At 34.6% G+C, this 19348-nt stretch overlaps 4 protein-coding genes and 2 long non-coding RNA genes across 8 annotated transcripts; 2 read left to right on the top strand and 4 right to left on the bottom strand.

Annotated features, from left to right (window-relative positions):
* Positions 1 to 18: 18 nt before the first annotated feature.
* CLPP6 (CLP protease proteolytic subunit 6) lies at positions 19 to 4665 on the bottom strand. Its single transcript, XM_022041061.2, has 9 exons — positions 4451 to 4665; positions 4288 to 4352; positions 3907 to 3976; positions 3277 to 3478; positions 3094 to 3159; positions 1947 to 2087; positions 1129 to 1182; positions 643 to 735; positions 19 to 210 (listed from the first exon to the last, which is right to left on the bottom strand). The coding sequence occupies exons 1-9, from the start codon at positions 4537 to 4539 to the stop codon at positions 163 to 165; spliced, it is 828 nt and encodes a 275-aa protein (XP_021896753.1). The 5' UTR covers positions 4540 to 4665; the 3' UTR covers positions 19 to 162.
* Positions 4666 to 4977: 312 nt separating this feature from the next.
* LOC110813796 (BURP domain protein USPL1-like) lies at positions 4978 to 6219 on the bottom strand. The gene is made up of 2 exons (XM_022041055.2): positions 6074 to 6219; positions 4978 to 5906 (listed from the first exon to the last, which is right to left on the bottom strand). Exons 1-2 carry the CDS (start codon positions 6125 to 6127, stop codon positions 5091 to 5093), a joined length of 870 nt encoding a protein of 289 aa, XP_021896747.1. The 5' UTR covers positions 6128 to 6219; the 3' UTR covers positions 4978 to 5090.
* Positions 6220 to 7176: 957 nt separating this feature from the next.
* On the top strand, positions 7177 to 7971 carry LOC110813800 (uncharacterized). The gene is made up of 2 exons (XR_002539533.2): positions 7177 to 7355; positions 7630 to 7971. It is a non-coding gene; the product is annotated as an uncharacterized LOC110813800 (long non-coding RNA).
* A 384-nt stretch (positions 7972 to 8355) lies between these two features.
* LOC110813787 (BURP domain protein USPL1-like) lies at positions 8356 to 10169 on the bottom strand. Of its 3 annotated transcripts, XM_088223515.1 has the most exons (3): positions 9687 to 10036; positions 9438 to 9523; positions 8356 to 9315 (listed from the first exon to the last, which is right to left on the bottom strand). In XM_088223515.1, exons 2-3 carry the CDS (start codon positions 9498 to 9500, stop codon positions 8464 to 8466), a joined length of 915 nt encoding a protein of 304 aa, XP_088079641.1. In that variant the 5' UTR covers positions 9501 to 9523; positions 9687 to 10036; the 3' UTR covers positions 8356 to 8463. The 3 variants fall into 3 exon arrangements, with proteins under 3 accessions (XP_088079641.1, XP_088079642.1, XP_021896737.1); XM_088223516.1 differs by lacking the exons at positions 9438 to 9523; positions 9687 to 10036 and adding an exon at positions 10106 to 10169; XM_022041045.2 differs by having other exon boundaries at positions 9438 to 10036.
* Positions 10170 to 13111: 2942 nt separating this feature from the next.
* On the bottom strand, positions 13112 to 14781 carry LOC110813814 (BURP domain protein USPL1-like). Its single transcript, XM_022041077.2, has 2 exons — positions 14582 to 14781; positions 13112 to 14326 (listed from the first exon to the last, which is right to left on the bottom strand). The coding sequence occupies exons 1-2, from the start codon at positions 14627 to 14629 to the stop codon at positions 13298 to 13300; spliced, it is 1077 nt and encodes a 358-aa protein (XP_021896769.1). The 5' UTR covers positions 14630 to 14781; the 3' UTR covers positions 13112 to 13297.
* Positions 14782 to 18169: 3388 nt separating this feature from the next.
* Positions 18170 to 19277, top strand: LOC110813795 (uncharacterized). The gene is made up of 2 exons (XR_002539531.2): positions 18170 to 18340; positions 18694 to 19277. It is a non-coding gene; the product is annotated as an uncharacterized LOC110813795 (long non-coding RNA).
* The last annotated feature ends 71 nt before the right edge of the window (positions 19278 to 19348 follow it).

Genomic DNA, 19348 nt, shown 5'->3' with positions numbered 1-19348 from the left:
TGACGAGTTCTATAGACATTGCCTTTGAACACTGATAAGAATTTCCATTAATTTGGGGAATTAAGAACTCAGAAATGATGGTTGAAACTAAGAAGAAACCATTGTGGTATGATCAAGTTCCAAAAAATCATTCAAAGGTCTTTACAGAGATGATCGTTTATGTCAATATTTCGTGTCTAGAATACCATCAATGAGACCAAACTCCATTGCCTGCAATATAGAATAGATTACATAAATCAGTACTTGTATGATATTAGATACAATTTGGTTGTAAAGTAGCTATAAGTCAAGCCAGGACCAAGGAGACCCGGCGGTAAGGGAAAAATCTTTCACGGCAAGCAATAGATAGGAATTCAAACCTCTCGTGAACTGCGTACATAGTATGAACTTTTGCAAAGCAATCTAATTCTCATTTTCAATTATTATTTTTTAAATAAAAAGAATTCTCATTTTCAATTATAATAAAAGAAATTATCCTGCAAAGCAGATTTCTGATCAGAAGGTTAGCCGAAAATGAATGAAATAACATTCTTCCTTCATCGTGTGGTGAAGGAAAAAGGGAGCTAAGGCATTCCCCGGGTGCTTTTTCTTTTTTCATAGCCATTGGTGTCAAGTACCTTCATAACAGAATAGAAAGATTACCTCCGTAACAGATAAGAAGCGATCCCTCTCAGTATATTGTTGCACTTTTTCTAAAGGCTGGCCAGTAAAAGCTGCGTACATTTTGTCAATTTTCTGCACCAAATTACCAAGACAAGGAGATCACATTACTATCGTTATTGTTACTATCATTATTTTCATTGGAAGAAGGATCACATGAGTTAACAAATTGGAATGCTCACTTGAGGATTTTGAAAAAGCACAAAGTAGAGAGTAAAGAATGGCCACGAGAAAAGAATCACATGCAGAATAGAAAAGACAGTGACGGTAAGCTAATAACAACTAGAAATCAATCTGAACGATGAACCAAGTTTCAAGATTTCAGTTATTAGGCAGACAAGCCAACCAAAACAACCTTCACTCGAGTTGAAATAAAAGTCAATGGAGCAAGGAAGAAAAAACATATTCAAATATAAACCACAAATGTTAAGCGATCATGCAAGACATGCAAGAGAAAAAAAGACTAACATGGCGAGATTGGACTGCTTCATTCACTTGGCGCCTTACATCTTCCACATGACCCTACAACAGAAGATACAGGGTTATGATTAGTGGCATGGAAACTAGATATTTGAATTCTGGAGTCAGGAAGGAAGGAATGCTAATAATGTAGTGATCAAATAACATAAAAGAAGGCAGGTATAAACATGGGCGAATTCTTGACAGGAACAGAGTAATTAGCATAATAAGAAAAAGAAAAGAGTGATTGTAGAAACAAACTTGAGTCCAGCCAACATGAAAGTACTCAAGAATGGATGTCTGTTTTCACACTTATATTGCTTAAACATACAGTTCTTGTATGTCTACGTAAGACTATGCACATAGAGATCTTTCAAAAAGCTGTTCATTACAAACATCAAAAGTAACTAGTTGAGAAAACAACCAAATGCTGATCAAGAATAAGGAAGAGAAGGAAAAACATCAATGAAGGTCACGATAAACTTATCATGTAATACATGATTCATTGTACCATATGCTCCTAAAACTAAAAATTGGAGCAGTATTTATTCATGCTAGTCCAACTAAACCACGTAAAAGTAGTCAATCCTGTTAGTTTACAATAAATCTTAAGGAAGACTGAAAAGGGAGCAAGGATGGATGAAGAAAATAATTTAAAATTTTAAAGAAGCATCACAAATTAACTTGTTCAGGTTTTGTTACCAGGTTTCCACTTTTCTCTTGCAAGTATATCAAAAGATAAAAAAGTCAGGCTCATAGTTTCCACCCTCATGTAAACATTATTATTCTACAAAATACACTGAACTTATCAAGAGGACAACTCATACCCCACATCCACTTTGAGGTTGATGAATCATAATACGTGCATTTGGCATTGCATATCGCATTCCCTTCTCTCCACCAGCAAGAAGAAGTGCCCCTTGGCTTGCAGCTACCCCGAAGCAAACTGTGCCAACCTTAGGCTTTATCTGAGATTATTGCAAATAACAGACAGCCGATCATAAAATAGACAGAAATGAAATAAACAAAAAATGTATGTATATGAAAGGAATTGGGAAGCAATTCAAACAGCAAAAACATGCACACTTCCAAAAATTAATTTTAGGTTACTTTAGAGCTAACCCTTTACCCTTTATTTCCTTCAAAAAAAGAGCTAATCCTTTATCCAAGCCCATGTTATGAAAGGAGATCCGTATTTAAGAAGACTAACTACTGGTACGCCCATGGGATACACTGAGTCTAGTATAGCTGTGTGAAATTCTACAATAATTATCTGAACATAATGTCTCACAGAAAGGATCACCTCAAGGTCACAATAAATGATCTCCTCTTTAGAATAACTTGTCCAATACTTTTTTTTTTTTTGAAAGAATATAACTTGTCCAATACTTGTTCTTTGGATTTTCTCTCTCTCCAATTTATCTATTTTGTACTCTATCATCTCTTTGAAATAAACAGGTAAATGTTTTATCTCATTGACATCTTAGTTATTCTGTCTCACCATGATGTTTCTCATAAAATACTCACATAGTTCATTCTACCTATGGTATTTACTTAAAGCTTCCTAGAAAAGGAATGGCATCATACCTACACAATGAATGAGATTCAGCCAGCGGCATTTGACTAGAAACATCACTGAAATATTTATCACGTGTCCAATAAAAAAACAGGAATTCTTACAATTAGGTGATTCTGATAATCTGATTGTGCATAACAGTTAGGCTCCTGCTTAAGTGAAATTTCACCTTAAGAAAGTACACAAATAAAAACATCCGATCGCATCATTTCTCATTTCTTTTAGATTTCGTTGGGTGATGAAAATCAAATTCAAGTGCAAGGAAGGTAATGGATTATCAACCAAAAAGTTGTTCAAGATATATTGGAAGGTCACAATAAAAATAGAGTATCAAGAAGCAAAAATAAAATGACAAGGTGGGAAAAGATGCATGAGCACTAATTACTTTAACTTCTTACCCATGACATACAATCATAAATTGCCAATACAGAGTAGGTGCTTCCACCAGGGCAGTTCAAATACACCTGAAAGCGTCCAGGACATACTTATAATTCTGAATAAGCATATGTTTAATCTTTTATATTCACAGCCATCGTATACTGGGGAATTTTAAAAATGATTGTGCAGAGTTACAGCCACACCAGAATATCTGCATCCTCATCAATAGCTGCTAGAGTTACAAGTTGTGATATTACTTGCTGTGCAACCTGCGAGTTGACTGGCTGCCCAATGAAGATTATGCGATTCCTAAACAACACAGATGAAAGGTCCAAAGGTCCTCCTGGAGTCATTACAGCAGGCATTAGGGGTGGATTCCCCTTTTTGGCTTCCACCACTCCATGACTGTGTATAGGTGGAATCTAGTTAAGTTATAGGCAACAAATATAACTGCAGATGTAGTTGCAAAAATGGTTTAGGAAAATCCATTGCGTACAGACCACTGAAAAGTCGACAGGATCAAGAGAAGATTCATGTATGCAATCTGTTTGAAGTTTGATGAGACAATATACAAACAGAAAATAAGTGATGAAAATATGAAAGCAGTTGCAATATATGCTTGGCTTGCGTTGGGCTTGCGTTTAAGGCGAACAATTGCCAAAACAAAATGATGGTTTTTATCACTTACAGAAGATATCTTTGAAATAACATTAAAAAAAAAAAAAATCATGAAAGCATCATAGATAACTGCAAAGATACATCAGAAATCCCATCCCTACCCTAATGAATCAAGTTAAGAAAACACATCAGAAAAAGAGATGATATCCACAAACCTTTGATCAATACCAAGAAGGTCCTTCTCTTTAGTCCTCAGAGGTAACCCAGAAAATTTACTAGATAATCCTGGAAAAGGCAAAACATTTACATATTCGCTTTATACAGAAGTTTAGAGTGCAGTGAAGAGCAAAGAAGTCATCCTTCCGTTCACGAAAGCATCAAAAAGCTTTCAGAAGCCAGTGAAAAACAGTCAACTCGAGCTAAGAGAAGCCCAAACTCAAATAACAAGAGCTGAATCATATGAACTAAACTCAAACAAATTGAGCTTAATCAAGACCCGGGTCAACCCACAGAAATGCAAAATGGGTCCAGAAAGATTTTCACTTTAATGCACATACTAACAAGATTCGTAAGCTTCAAACAATGGAGCGACTCACCAGTTGTAGAAGAATCATAACCGCAGGGAGTTGGCAGTGCGCACAACACCGACGTCGTTGAGTTTCTGCGCGAAAGAAAAAAATTAATTCGAGAGGTTAACAGTATTTCAAGCTATCCAGATAAGCTTATCATAAAACAACACAAAATGTCAGGTGGCATTACCTGAGAGGGAATGATGAAATAGAAAGATTTTTGTTGCGAGAAGAAACAGAAGAGAAGGCAAAGGGAGGTGAAATTGCCGATGCAACCATTTCTTTCTCTGAAACCGCTTAGAGAAGAGAAAGACGGGAGGGTTTTCAGGGCAGCGATTGGCAAATCCGCAAAAGCTTAAACCCAGATATTATTAGGAGGTTGAAAACCAGAGGGGTCGCCGTGAAGGAGAAAGAGTTTTGGAGCTGCTGGGTCAAGAACGAAAATTACATGGGCCCATTTTCTTATGAATTGGGCCTTAACCGGCCCATGATTTTCACTAAATTTCTGAAGAGTGAGAAAATATGATTTTGTGGTAAAAATTTAAAATACTTATATATATATATATATATATATTTAACTCATTCAAAACTAATTACAATTTTTATATACAATAAATATTGATATGTCAAACTGTGCATTTTGTATATTTTTCGACATAAAATTTTATTTTTGTAAATATATAACCACGTTTAAATAGTAAAAATTAAACAATTAAATTATAGAAATTGTGAAAGCTACAATTTATTGATAATCAACCACAGATACATGCATACAACTACTCTTCATTACCATACATACATATATATATATATATGTATGTATATGGTAATTAGTTGGAAGAAGTGGAGGATGGAACCCAAAGAAGGGCGTTAGAAGACAAAAAATGACAAACGGGCGAACCAGGGCTCGAACCAAGAAGCTGAAACACAATATGATTTGGATCCCAATCAGACGTGTCCACGTGGCAAACCCCGAGAGCTTCCACTCTATCTCCGTTCTCACCCCTCAGCCAAACTCTGAACGCCCTATTCCCTCCTCTTCTCCCGTGACAATAGAACACTGCGTACGGGTAACCAACACTGGCATGGCAGCCCACCATTTTCGCATCGCTACCACCCGCCGTCACCACCTCTCTCGGCGACTCCGTGATGGTGTACCTCTGTTTCGGATTGTCGCTCGATTTCGTCAAGTAATATTTGGTGGTGAGAGGTCTGAAGGGAGTGTCTGGGCCGAAGACGGCGCGGACGTAATCGAGCATGGATTCCAACGAAGTGGCGCAGAACCTGGTTTCGGATTGGCTCATGGGTTTGGACTCGCAGTGGGTGAGCGTGTGCTGGATTCGTCTTGCTTGGTGGGAGTCTGGGGAGATGGAGAAGAGACCAAGGATGGTTGAGAGGTTTTTTGAGGAGAAAGGTATTTTGTCTGCTTCTGATCTGGGCAGGAAACGGGGTAGAGAAGAAGGGTCTGGGTTAGGGAAGTCTATGGTGATTGTTTTTCCGATGTGTAGGTCGCTGATGGTGAAGAGACCCAGACTTGAAGCTTCCGTGTGATCGACTTCTACCAGGTCGGGTGATGCATGTGAGTGATCGCTTCTCATCATCTTCTTCGTGGGCTGCACAACTCCGTTGCCGTGCACACAGTGCAGCTGCAATATTCAGGAATAAGTAAACAGATCCACACATGGACTGCACATACACAAATTCTGGAAATCACGCTGAACAATCACACATTTTATATGTAAATACTTCAATATAGTTCATAAATCATATACATGAACTTGAGAATATTATTTATACGTATATTGTTATATACCATCAATAACAGAAGATATCCAAAGAGGAGCTTCTTGGAGAATTTAAGAGCCATGTTTCTCTCTTAAATTTACTCTGCAAGCGACCAAGCCTTAGAAGGGCTTCTGGGTGTGGGTGATGGTGTTTATATTTGAGGCAATAACCAAGCTGCCAAAATAATGATTTGTTAATTATATTATTTATTTTTTGGTTAAGTTAATTTTTAATTTAATTCTTTTTTTTTAAGAGAAATTAACAAAATATCATAAAATTATATTTATTAATTAAATATTACGTCTCTATATCCCTCGGGACACCTTCTTCTTCTTCTTCTTCTTCTTCTTCTTCTTCTTCCTCCTTCCGTGCTTCCATAGAATCACCCTTCGGCTGATCCAACACCAAACCAGGATGCTCATCCCGCAGTCACCCTTATTCTTTTTCCTCCTCCCCCCCCTCCATAAAATCCAACACGAAATTATGAGACCAAGAAACATATTTGAATTAATTTCGAAATTAAACATTCAATTATATCTAACAAATATGAATTAATAGCTTATTAAGTATTGATTAACAACCAAATATGGTCATCAAATCCCATAAAATGTCTTCCTCGGTATTCTCAGACACTTAGAAATTTCTTTTGTGGGATCCCAATAATTTCCTGGTTAGGGACCAATATCAAGTTAAAGCACAGTAAATAACAAAAATTATTGAACGCAGCATTATTTTAATTATAATATATTTTTAATAATTCAACTTTATGAAATAAAATATTAATATTGGGGAGTAGGTGGGTGATTGGGCCGCCGCCCACCAGGAAAGAAATCGATTGGGGCATGAACAGTAATAACGATGTCGTTTTTGGAGTATCGGGCTCCGGCCTAAAGTTATTTGGAGTTTAGTTGATCTCCAGAAATAATTGGTCCAATACGACGCCGCCTTGAGATTAGAACCAGCCCGGTCAATTATGGTTTACTAACCACTACAGACCTGAGCGGATAAGAGTGGTTGCCCAATTTGGGAATAATAAAATATTTTAAAGATATTGATATAATTATTTATATATAAAAATAATTTAATTTATAATTATATATGTCAGTGTAAATTAGAAAGTGTATACTGGAAGGGCCGGTACAAAATTATATATGTCAACTATAAATAGCAAGTGATGAATCAGAAACTATAGACGAGAGATTAAAGAGTTGCAGAAACAGCTTGGTGTAGTAATTGACATGAATATGAGACTTTTCTTTAAGTTCATGACCCTCTCCTTCTTCCTCCTCCTCCTCCTCCTCCTCCTCCTGGTACGCATGTCTTAATTAACAACTGAAATCTGGGTTTATCATTCTTATAGATCGTTTTGTTCTATATCATATACGTATATATAAACACAAACACACACACATACAAATGTTTGTCTTTCAGTGTGAATTTCATGGTTAATTTAATTGGAGTAGTGATAATTCCCCAGATTCATATATAGGTGTAGATATATATATATATATATATATATATTATAAAACTGACTGCAGAAGTAATTAACTGAAGTTGGGGGTTTTTTTGGTTTTGGATATTAAGATCGGAAGCAGCAGTGTTGATGGAAGAAAAGAAGCTGGAGGAGAGTACTGGGGAAGTGTAATGAAAGGGCAGGCAATGCCAGAAGTAGTTGAAGCCCTTACTTATCCAAACTCTCCTACTACTACTCAACCTCAGCAAACACAACCCAAAAGAGAGTCAAGAAACTTCGAGGATGCTTGGCGTTAATACATCTATATATATATATATATATAATATCTTATCATGCCATGGCAACTCCAGGCCAAACCACTGTACCCACTTTAATTACTTTCATCTTGTTCAACCAGGTAATAATATATATTAAGCAGTGCCAATAAATGGACTTACGTTGAAGTGTTGCTACATCTTCATTGTTCAAAATATAAGAGAAACTTCATACATTCATTAGTTACATAATACATCTACATGAATCATAGTAATACAATAAAAACATGGTTCGATTCGAATCACAATTTTTTATAGAGAAAATGACATACCAAAGATAGAGTGATGGGTGAAAAGAACATTTAATTCAAGCACTTAATTACACATTCGTTCTGGTAAACATACATTAACATGAACATGACTGTCCATTTTTTCTTTACAGCAATAATATTCAAGCTTCTATTACTAAAAATTAAAAGTTGGATATATAAGAAGTCATTTAATTTGGTAAGCACATGATTAGCCCGGTTAAGATGGCAATACAAGAGATAAAAATGGAAATGTAAGATATACAGACGGGGATTCACCTCAAAACAGATTCATATATACATATATATAGCTTTCTGTACACTAGATGAATCATACATGAGCCTATACATACGCCCACCAAACCTCCTGCGAACTTAATCTTTAATAGATAATTGGCTGAACCCAGACAAGATCATCCAGGGGAAGAACATGGCAGACGGGGCAAGTTCTTGGCTGTACATTGAGAAGGCGAAACGACGCATGATCAGGATCCCATTCAGATGTATTCATGTGGCAAACAACAACAGCTTCCACCGACTCCCCATTATCTCCGCCCAGTGAAACCTCAAACACCCTGTTCCAACCACTCTCTCCGCCGCCATGGCAGAAGAACACTGCATAAGGATAAGGCATTGTGTGGCATGCCACCATTTTTGCACCAAATATTTCTTTAGGCGCTTCCAAAATCGTATAATTTTGCAAAAGTGTAGCTGGTAATTTTGTTTTGAATCTTGTTGTTAAGACCTTGAGATGGGGATTTGACCCAAATATGGTTTGTAGAGAATCAAGCATTGATTCTAATGATGTAGCACAGAATTTGACTTCTTCCTTGACTGCATCCGCATCTTCGCATTCTTTAAGTGTATACGCCATGGATTTTGCCTGTGGAGACGTTGCAGACAAGGAGAAGAATTCAAGAAGGTAAGGGAGTTTACTTGAACTGAAAGGAATTGAATCTGTTTCTTCCCTCGGAAGAAGATGGGGAGAGATAGAAGGGTCCTTGCTGTTGAAGTAGAGACGCATTCTTTTACCAATCTCAAGGGTGTTTATGGTGACGAAAATGTTCACTGAAGGATCCATCTGAGATGAGGGGCGATCATGGCCGTTTATTTCAATTGCTTTCTTCTGATCATGATCACCAACATCACCATCATGCTTTACGTAGTCTCTGTCTTCTTCTTTCCATTCTGATTCATAGATCATCCTTCCGGAACCACTACAGGGTTGAGCAATCTGCATCAAGCAAGGATGTTAAAATAGAGAATTCGGTTCCTTAATATTTATAAATTTGCAGCAAAATATGCACGACGTTCCGTGTGGAACTATCTAATTCAATCAAAGACGAGAAAGATTACCGTCAGAACAAGCAGAATAAAAAAGATGATAATGATGCTCCAACAAGGAAAACCAGAAGCCATCGTTCAAAATTCTAATGCTTTTTCTGCTTTGCGAAGAAAGAAACAAGTTCAAAAAGTGATTGAATTAAGAAGCTCAGTAAAGGGTTTATTTTATTTGCTAATTAGGATGTTGAGTTTTGAAATCAATTTATCTATATTTTGCCATAAAATATGATCACGACATGAGAAAAAAAAAAAATCATATACTGTGTGCAAGTCAACTGCTCTGGTAGATAACATTGAACCCACTTTCAATGGATCGAACGAGGCAAAGAAAGTAGCTTCTTTCTTGGTATCATTCGGGCATTTTACCTATCTAGTTGTTCATTGAAACACCTTTTTCTAATTATATATTATTTGGAGAGTACTGCCCGCAAGCTAAGACTATATAAATATCTACTTGTTTATCTACACACGCAGCTTGCCACATGCCTAATAAAATATGTATGGATTTATCCAGTTAATCATATAATCATATACATACAAATAATAATATAACAAAAATAAGTTTCTTTATAATGTCTTGTAAAGAAATGAATCAATAGATCATCAGACTAAATAAATGCTTAGCAAGATACAGTAGTTACTTCCTAGTGAATAAAGTTTACAAAAAGATTCTTGCTCACCCTTGCATATTAGTTACTCTCATTTTTATGAAGCTAAAATTTTATATTTTGGCCAGGTGATATGAGTTTTCAGAGGTGAGTTGGTAGGCATAACCAGCAAAGAAGGAAGACAATTACATATATACAATATTATATTGATAAAAGGTGCAGTAGATTAGATTTTTAGAGGTAGGAGGCAGCCCCCACCAGAAAGCTCAGTTGGCTCTTCATGAGGAAAGTCAACTTTGGTCGTCCAATATATTTTTATCATGTATATATATATACACTCTTAATTAATCTGCTTACAAGAATATGAACTGGTTTCCAACTCACAAAAACAATCATTAATTCATCGATTAAAATCTTTATTTTGATGTTTAAAATTAATCCCATCAAAAACAAATATTTTTAGTTCTGAGAAACGAAAGAGGAAAAGTTTTTTTCATTACAGAAAAATGAGTTTCGTCAAGGTTTTATCATTAAAAAGAACAGAAAATAATTGTGAATGATAGCTCTTGCGCACTAACTCTACGTATAGGTTGTCTTTATCTCTCAAAGTCAACTTCATCTCCGCGTTATAGCCTGCATGCAAAACTCCAACCACAGATTTTCAAATCTATTTGCTCTCTATACTACGTGCAGAGTACATATATATATATATAAATATTTGTGTGTGCGTGTGCGTCTGTGTGTATATACATGACAAAGTTACATATATATATATATATATCATGTCTTGTATAGTTGTTAATTAAGAAACTATATTTATGTAACATGAAACAGTCGGCAAATGTGAGTGTGTGTATATAAATATATCTACATATCCTAATAAGCTCTTGGTGACAGCCATTAGTCAACGAAAGCCAAAGGATGGTGTTATGAGTTAGCAAAATGGAAAGCACAGTAATTGGCAACTTTCAATGGCGTTCCTGTTTGTTGTGATGGAGAACCAAAAGATCCATCATTTCATATACATATATATTTTTTCAACCAAAAAAAACGTTGGTTCACACCCACTTCGTAAGGATGAGTTAGATTGATAATGATCATACCTCTACTATATATATATATATAAATACATACATTCATACACACACACGGAGCCATGAAAACAATGACATCGACCATTTCCATTTAGTTGTACTGAGGAAGACTTTTACAATATTTTCCATGAACGGGCAAGATGCAATCTATCTAAATTCATTTTCAGTCAAATGGAAAGTAATGGTACCAGCTGTTTTAATTGTCTCTTTCTCTGTTTAATTATTTTTGTAAGTAGTATATATAATTTTTCGTGCCAGACATATTCTCTTGATCACAGTCAAGTCATGGCTGAAATCATCATTATTGTTTCTTTATGGAACCTTTGTTGACCTTGGAATCATAAAAGTGAACACGAACAGCTTACACCATATATATAAGATTATATCATATATATGTATATGCAATATAATGTTTACTCCTGATATATATCTAATCCCTACCAATCAGCCCATATATATATATATATGATATTAATATATAAAAACTTCAGACCAGTATTTTGTGATAGTATATTTTGCATAAGTCAAAGCTTCTTTGATGGAGGGATCACATTATTATAAAGTAACATTGATAATTAGGAATCAAAAACCTCTAAACCATTTTTTCAATTAAAAAAAAAAACCCTTAAAACCATTTGACATTTTAATTATATTTTTAATCACACCAATGATTCTTTTTAACAAACCCATGTAAATAGTCTTTGAGGGGTATATATAGGATCCTCATCATGGACCAAGAAGTATGAGAAAGTTGGAATCTTGGAAGCTGAGGAGTTTACCAATTTAAGATACCAAAAGTATGAAACCTGAAATCTTGCATCTTTTCATTTTCTTCAGTACCCTTCTCTTGGTAAGCACTACATATGCAGATAGAGATCTTGATATTCAAGTTTTCTATGTTTATGTTGATGTATCTCTATACCTACACACACCCACAACACAAATATATATCTGAGTATCTATCAATTATACATGTTGGTTATTAAATTCTTGATGTACAGTTTGCCAAAGTGAATTATGCAAGACAAGAACCAGGGGTGTATTGGAAGAGCATAATGAAGGAAGAACCAATACCAGAAGCAATCAGCAAACTTTTTCTTTCTGATGATTCGATTTCTGGAAGGAGCAAATCGGATCGATTTGTGACGGATTTCGACATTAGACATAGCGTGATTATATATCACAATCACTTGGACCATAAAGATCAGCAGAAGAAGGATTTTGTAGAAGACATGATGAAGCCAAGATATGATGAACAATATGAACAAAAAGTTAAAGAACACTGTACAACTAGACAAAGCAAGAAGTATCATGTAGGAGTTAGGACTCATGTTTAATATATAATATCAGACTGTGATACTTTTGCTAATTACTTCTAATTTCTTGTTCTGGAAATTTTTTTTAGAAAAAAATTTTGTGATTGCATCTTTGTTATTTATCCCGGTTAACCTATATGATAGATGTTAATATCAGATCTTGTAAGTGGGAGAATCTATAATAACTTGTATGCATCTGATATAAATCTACCTATAACTATATATCTAATTTTAGGATAGACTGCTTAATGAGCTTGGAAATAGGATTAGTTGCTCAAGTGCATGTGTTGGAAACATTGTTCAAAATCTATTCATGGCCAGAAACTTAGTCTTATAATCTTAGTGCAAACCTTTAGAAATTAAAATTAAACAACAGAAGTGGACGATTGATGTAAGAAGAAAATAGATACACACACACACACACACACATATATGTACATGGTTTATGCATAGAAAGTGAAAAACAGAGAAAGGAAGGTCAATTGATCTACCAATTAAAAGATCTTGCAAGACGGTGAAAGTTTCAGAAATTGTAGGGTCTTAAACAGGAACCAAATGGCATCAGCCTAAACGACCTTATACCCCCTGGATCCAATTATATTCATATATACTCCCTCGATCCTCCAGTGGACTACAAACAATGCCCAATATCTATATACATATACATATACAAATACAAACACAACAGCGTTCTCATTCACATCAAATGACACTGGAATAACATTGCTTTATTTTCGAGAACCCAATACATAGATATTAAAATGGTGGCCACACGATTAACAAACTGAATTAAAGAGGCTCATCACATAACATGCCTAAATATTATTTATAATTGGGTTTGTGGCAAAAGCTAGCTAGGCAGGAACGATGACTAGATTATAAGATGGGAAGAAATGGCAGACGGGGGATTTGCCTGGTTCCGCTCCCAGCACACGAAATGAAGCATGTGTAGGACTCCAATGAGACGTGTCGATATGGCAAACCCCAACAGCATCCACCAAATCTCCATTTTCACCACCCAACAACACCTTCAACACCTTACTTCCTCCTTCCAATCCATGGCAATATAACACTGGATAAGCGTATGGCATCTTGTGGCAAGCTATCATTTTGCTGGGCCACATCTCTTCTATAATCGCCACCACTGTGTGGTTCTGTACAAGTATATTGTTAATGCTTGACCTTTTCAGGTACCTCGTGCTTAAAACGTTGAAATCTGATTGAGGGCCAAACAGGGCATGTACGAAATCAAGCAGGGATTCTAATGAGGTGGCGCATGTCTTGGTCTCTCCTTGGATGGGTTGAGCCTCACAGTGAGCTAGTGTGTTTCTCATGGCTCGGGCTTGCGGAGACCCTGGATTGATTGACAACATTTGGAGAACGTATGAGAGTTTACCTGAAGAGAAAGGAATTGAATCAGCTTGCTCTTTTGACAGAAAGTGTTTATGAAAAGAAGACATTGGTTCTTTGCGAGGGAAGTAGATGGGGATCTTTTCCCCTACTTTCACATCAGTTATGTGGAAGAACACCATTTCTTCTATTCGCTTCGTCATGCGGGATGCTGCATCAGCATCAGCAGTGTCATGCATTTTGTGCTCATGATCATTACTATTATCTTCATCTTGCTTTCTGTAAATCCATAGATGATCATCCCCGCCGACATCTTTCTGCACTAGTACTTCACCATCTTCATCATGGATGTGATGGTTTCGCTTCCCATAAATCCAAAAATGATCATCATCACCATCCATTGCGTTTTCGCTTCTTCTGACATCAGCATCATCTTGCCTCTCATGAATATCCCAGCTAGATAGCCGCAAAACCTTATTCATGCTCCCATCATGCTGCATCTCCCTGGCTAATCCACTACACTGCACAATTTTCTGTACCATAAACTTCCAATATTAGAAGGCAATATGCTATATATTTACAAGTAACAAATAATTTATTAAAAGCAAATAGTTAGCTTTTCACTCTACGTATATTTCAGTAATGTTTGATGAACAGGTTAGAGACGAAACGTGTGAAAGGATTAAAATTAAGCTACAGCTGGGTTTTGGTTAAAGCAAAACTCATTCCTAGCTAGGTAACTCTATATATTTGTACACACACAGAAACACATAGTTTTAGATCATTACCATAAGCAGTAGAAGATGAAGAAAAATGGTAGAGGAAGCAAATTCCATTTGGATATTTCTTCGCGGAAGCAGGTTTTTATACTAGAAAGATGTTTGAGTGGAGTCAATTATATCCAATTGTCAGCAGGTAGATGATGTCCGATTGCAGTAGGAATGGATGGCATGCTTTAGATATTACTCGGTTAAATTTTTAATGTTATAATTCTAAACTAAATAATCTCAAAGATTCAAACATCACATTGCATGTAATAAGCAATTTATTACAGTTTTTACTGCCTGTACGAATGATTGGAAAGTGGATGAGTAGAAATTTAAAGTGAGAGACAAAAAGGCAACAGTTCTGGTAAGGATTTTTTCAATTCCAACGAAACATTTAAATTAAATAAATAAAATGCAGCAGGGATGAACATTTCCATGTGGTATGTTTCCGATGGGGGCAGGATGATTAGTCTAGCAAATGGCTTTTAGCTTTCTGAATTATTGGACCTTCTTAAAATGGCAGCTTTCTGAATTATTGGACCTTCTTAAAATGGCAGTTCTCTCAATTATTGGACCTTTTTTGCTCGATTCATCATCATGTCTTCCACTCTGATTTTTTTTTTTTTTTTTTTTTTATAAAAAAACAAAACACTGGCTCTATGAACAATTAGGAAAAAGAAAATTTAATTAATACTTTATTTAATAAATAAAAATATCATATGCGGAGAATTTTCTGAAACTTATGTTATTATTTTCTGTAACAGTCCGGAATTAGAAAGAAAATAAATTATAAATTTGAATGTGGAAGCGAAATAATTCAGAATACCCAACAAGATTACGGGAATGATCATTCTAGAATAACAACAAAAAATCAAATAAGTAAATGGAAAGTAAATAATTGAACATCTTATTAGCAACCCTCTTATGGATCGAGATTTGGTTTTTGATTCTTTTGATCTGAAATAATTAATAAAAAAGTGAACTACACTAACTCGGTAAAAATCATGAAAATAACTGATGAAATTCTTAATTTAAATAAATTCATTTATCATAAATAAAATAATTTATTGTACACTTACCGTAGCGAAATTTTCAAAACCGATATATAGAGGCAATAACACAATAATATCATAATCTCATATTCAATTAATCAAAATAACAACTTTCTCTTTTAACCTGCCTACTGGTATCTATTGAGATTTATAGGGATATCCCCACTACGAGTAAACCTTTATTCAACATTATTAACTAACCGGCCATCCTCATACTCCGTCCGTTATGAGCGACAAAAATACAATCCATCAATACCCTGTCCGGTATGAAGGTGAAATGGGTCGTCCCCATACCCTATCCGGTATTAATGTCAAAATACCAATTCTCGATACCCCGTTTGGTATGAAGCAGCGTTCACAGTAGGGTTTTCTATGCACCCGATCCATCCACCATCTCTCAGGATATCTAGTTAGGTTGTCATTCATTCATTCATTCACTCACTTAACCAAACAATTTCTCGTTTATATTTAATTTTCAGTTTCATAATTTAACTGTAAATCACGCAAAACTAGCAATACATACATTAAGAAAATACAACTGAATTATCTTACAAACTCTAACATATTGTCATGCATTTAAAACTGTAAAATCAATTAAAACAAGATAAACAGTAATAAGTAACCAATTCTGGCTCCGTTAGTAACTTGTGATTAATTATTGAGATTTTTTAAATTATACAAAATATCATATTATTTATAATTAAACTTCAATTCCATAACAAGGAATAGGGTGAGAGATTTTTACTCGAATTGATGTCCAAAATGCTAAGTTTTCAGTTACGCCTACTGGCGGTACCTAGGTTCCCTAATTTTTTTTTTGAGATTAAAACACGCACCAAGTATTTAGAAATATTCCCAAAAAAATCTAAAATTGGTGTTAGAAACCCTTTCTGGTCAATTTTAGAATTCCGACACGGCAACACTGACGTGCTCTGACAATAGCACCGCCACCTGCGGGGGTGGTTTGCCTCAAGCTAGCCGTTTTTGGTCAGTTTTAGATAATTTCGGCTGGTTTTATACTGATTCCTGTGAGAAAACATGTTACAGAGCCTTGGTTGACTGAAAAAAATTGAAAAATGAAAATTTACCAACGATGAAATTTTTCAGTGCAGCGGCTCCGCCGACTTTCCTTCGCGGTTGAATGTTTTTCTTCGATCAACTTGTAGAAAACAGAACGAATCTGATTTAGTCATGTGGGTGTTCAAAATCAAATTTCGAGCGATTGAGAGAATTTTTACTTTTTTTTTTGCGGTCGGAGGTGGCTCCGGCGCGATAGCGGGCGACGGTCGGCTTCCTTCTCAGCGATTGGTTCTTCTTCTCCAGTGGGCAGGGCCGGTGGCTAGGGTTAGAATTCGGTGTGAAGTGAGATATTTATATCCGTCTCCAAACGAATCTGAACCGTTTATCGCGATTTGATCTGAACTGTACGATCACGTTTAAAGAGGGAACGAATCTGGACCATCAATTGCATTTAATCGCGACCATCCAATCACGCCTGAGAAGGGAACAGATCCAGACCGTCCACATGCGCAGAACAAATTCGGACCGTCCGATCGCGGGCACGCGTATTGCAGCGTGGCCTCCCGCGTGGTACTGCATCAACGTGCCTTGCCATGCGGCGCGCTTCGGTTCATCGATGCTGCTGAATAGGCGGTCCTACGTGACAAAACTTTCTTAAATTGCGTTTTGACATAAATTTTTTTATTTTTCTTTCAAAAACATTCAAGAACCTAAATTTTTACCAATTTTTTTCAAAATTGTTTTCAATTTCATTTTCCACCTATTTTTCTTAATTTTTACATAAAATAAAAATTCATAAATTTAAAAATTATACTTTATATATTAATTTTAAATATTTTAAAATTAATTGCGGGTATTACATTTTCATTATTTAATCTCATTTTTCTACAATTTTTTTTCTAATTTCCTAATGTTTTATACATGCATATGTTTCCTTATAAAACTAATTTTAATAAAAATAAAAAAGGGCAGAATTCATACATTAAACATATGATCTTAGTAGTTAATTAAATTGATTATCTTAAAAATCTGAATTGGCAGCTTTCTCATTTATTGGACCTACTTTCTGAATACATTCATCATCATCATGTCTTCAAAAGATCATGATATTCTGTATCTACATTATTGGCCACAAAAACAAGCATGTAAAACTTTTTTTCTCTAAATTTATAATAAATCATTAGAGTAGAATTTAATTTAATTTAATTTAATTATTATAAATTTATTAATATACTAGTAAAATTTAAATTTATGACCTTCAAATGCTTACAATTTTAAAATTATATTATTAAAAATAAAATACAGTATTAAACTAGAATAATAAAAAAATAAAAATTTTAAACTACATTTTTAATATTTTACATAATTTTAATTAATTATTTTAAAAATTTAATAGAACAAGTAAAATTATTTTGGATCAATATTTTTTTTTAATAAGCTGATAAACATAAATTAATAAAATTTACACATCTTAACGGATTGATTTCAGATATATAAATCATGAATGATTCATCTTAAAGTTACGACAGATCTCATTTTTATTAATTCATTGAATGCCTTCAATTATTTTCTCTGCCTATAAATATCAACATTACACACATTGCCTCCCACAAGAAACTAAACTACAAATCTCAGTTATATCTTCTTTGGCTTCAATTGGAGGATGAAGACGTTCTTCGCTTTCCTCTTTCTTTTCTTACTTCTCTCGGTATGCATTTCTTTGAATAGTATTTTACAATAAATAACTATATATATATATCTCGTCATTTTACTTATAATATTTTCACACCCATTATAATTTGCTCAAAGTACTTTATAATAACTTAAGAATTAGAAGTGGGAAAAAAAAGGTAAAAGGGAATATGAAGCTTGAGGCAACTCATTGTGAAGAAATTCACATGCTCCATTTTGCAAATTAAAAAAAAAAACGAAGGGAAAGCTTGAGTACTTCAAACGACCTTTTAACATTTAAATTTTTTTGATATTATTAGTGATTATTTTGTAACAATAAAAACTTATTTTTGTTACTAATTATTTGTTTTGTCTTCTAAATCATGACAGTTCTCTAACACAATGGCAAGAAAAATTCGAAGTGATTATCAGAAAGAAGAAATGAAAGATGATTGTGATACATTGAAAAATTTAAATAAAGAAGAGAAATTCTTTGTTAAGAATTTTGAGCCGGAGTTAGATCTTTCAATCTATCATGACGATCATGACGTTGACGTTAAAAAAGAAAAGTCATTTAACAGCTTCAAGTCAAAATCAGATGTTCCAATCTATTATGGTGATCTTACTATTTATCATCATACAAATGATTTTGGATCAAAGTCATATGCTACAATATATCACGATGATGATCTGAGTTTAAAACAAGAGAAAACGTTTGTGAATGACTTTGAAACAAGCTCCGATGCTTCTATTTATCAGGGATGAGGGGAAGATGAAAGGAAAACTACTCGATAATGGGTTACGACTTTAGTGCTTGGTAAGCAGTCATATATGTATCAATAACAAGTGCAAATAATTATATGTAGATTAAGTTTTCTGTTGTATATTAAGTATTTGCTAGTGATGCTTTCATGTCTATCAATAATAAATTGTTCCTTATTGGTTATGAAATAAAATGTTTAGTTTGGTTTGTAGTTAGTTTTTCTTATTTAAATAGTGCTGGAACTTCAATAATGTTATAATTAAGATATAATTTTATATAAAG

This window comes from Carica papaya, chromosome 6 (assembly GCF_054855325.1).
Source record: "Carica papaya isolate Zhongbai chromosome 6, ASM5485532v1, whole genome shotgun sequence".
Taxonomy (NCBI): Eukaryota; Viridiplantae; Streptophyta; class Magnoliopsida; order Brassicales; family Caricaceae; genus Carica; species Carica papaya.
This window is presented reverse-complemented; position numbering and strand designations above follow the sequence as displayed.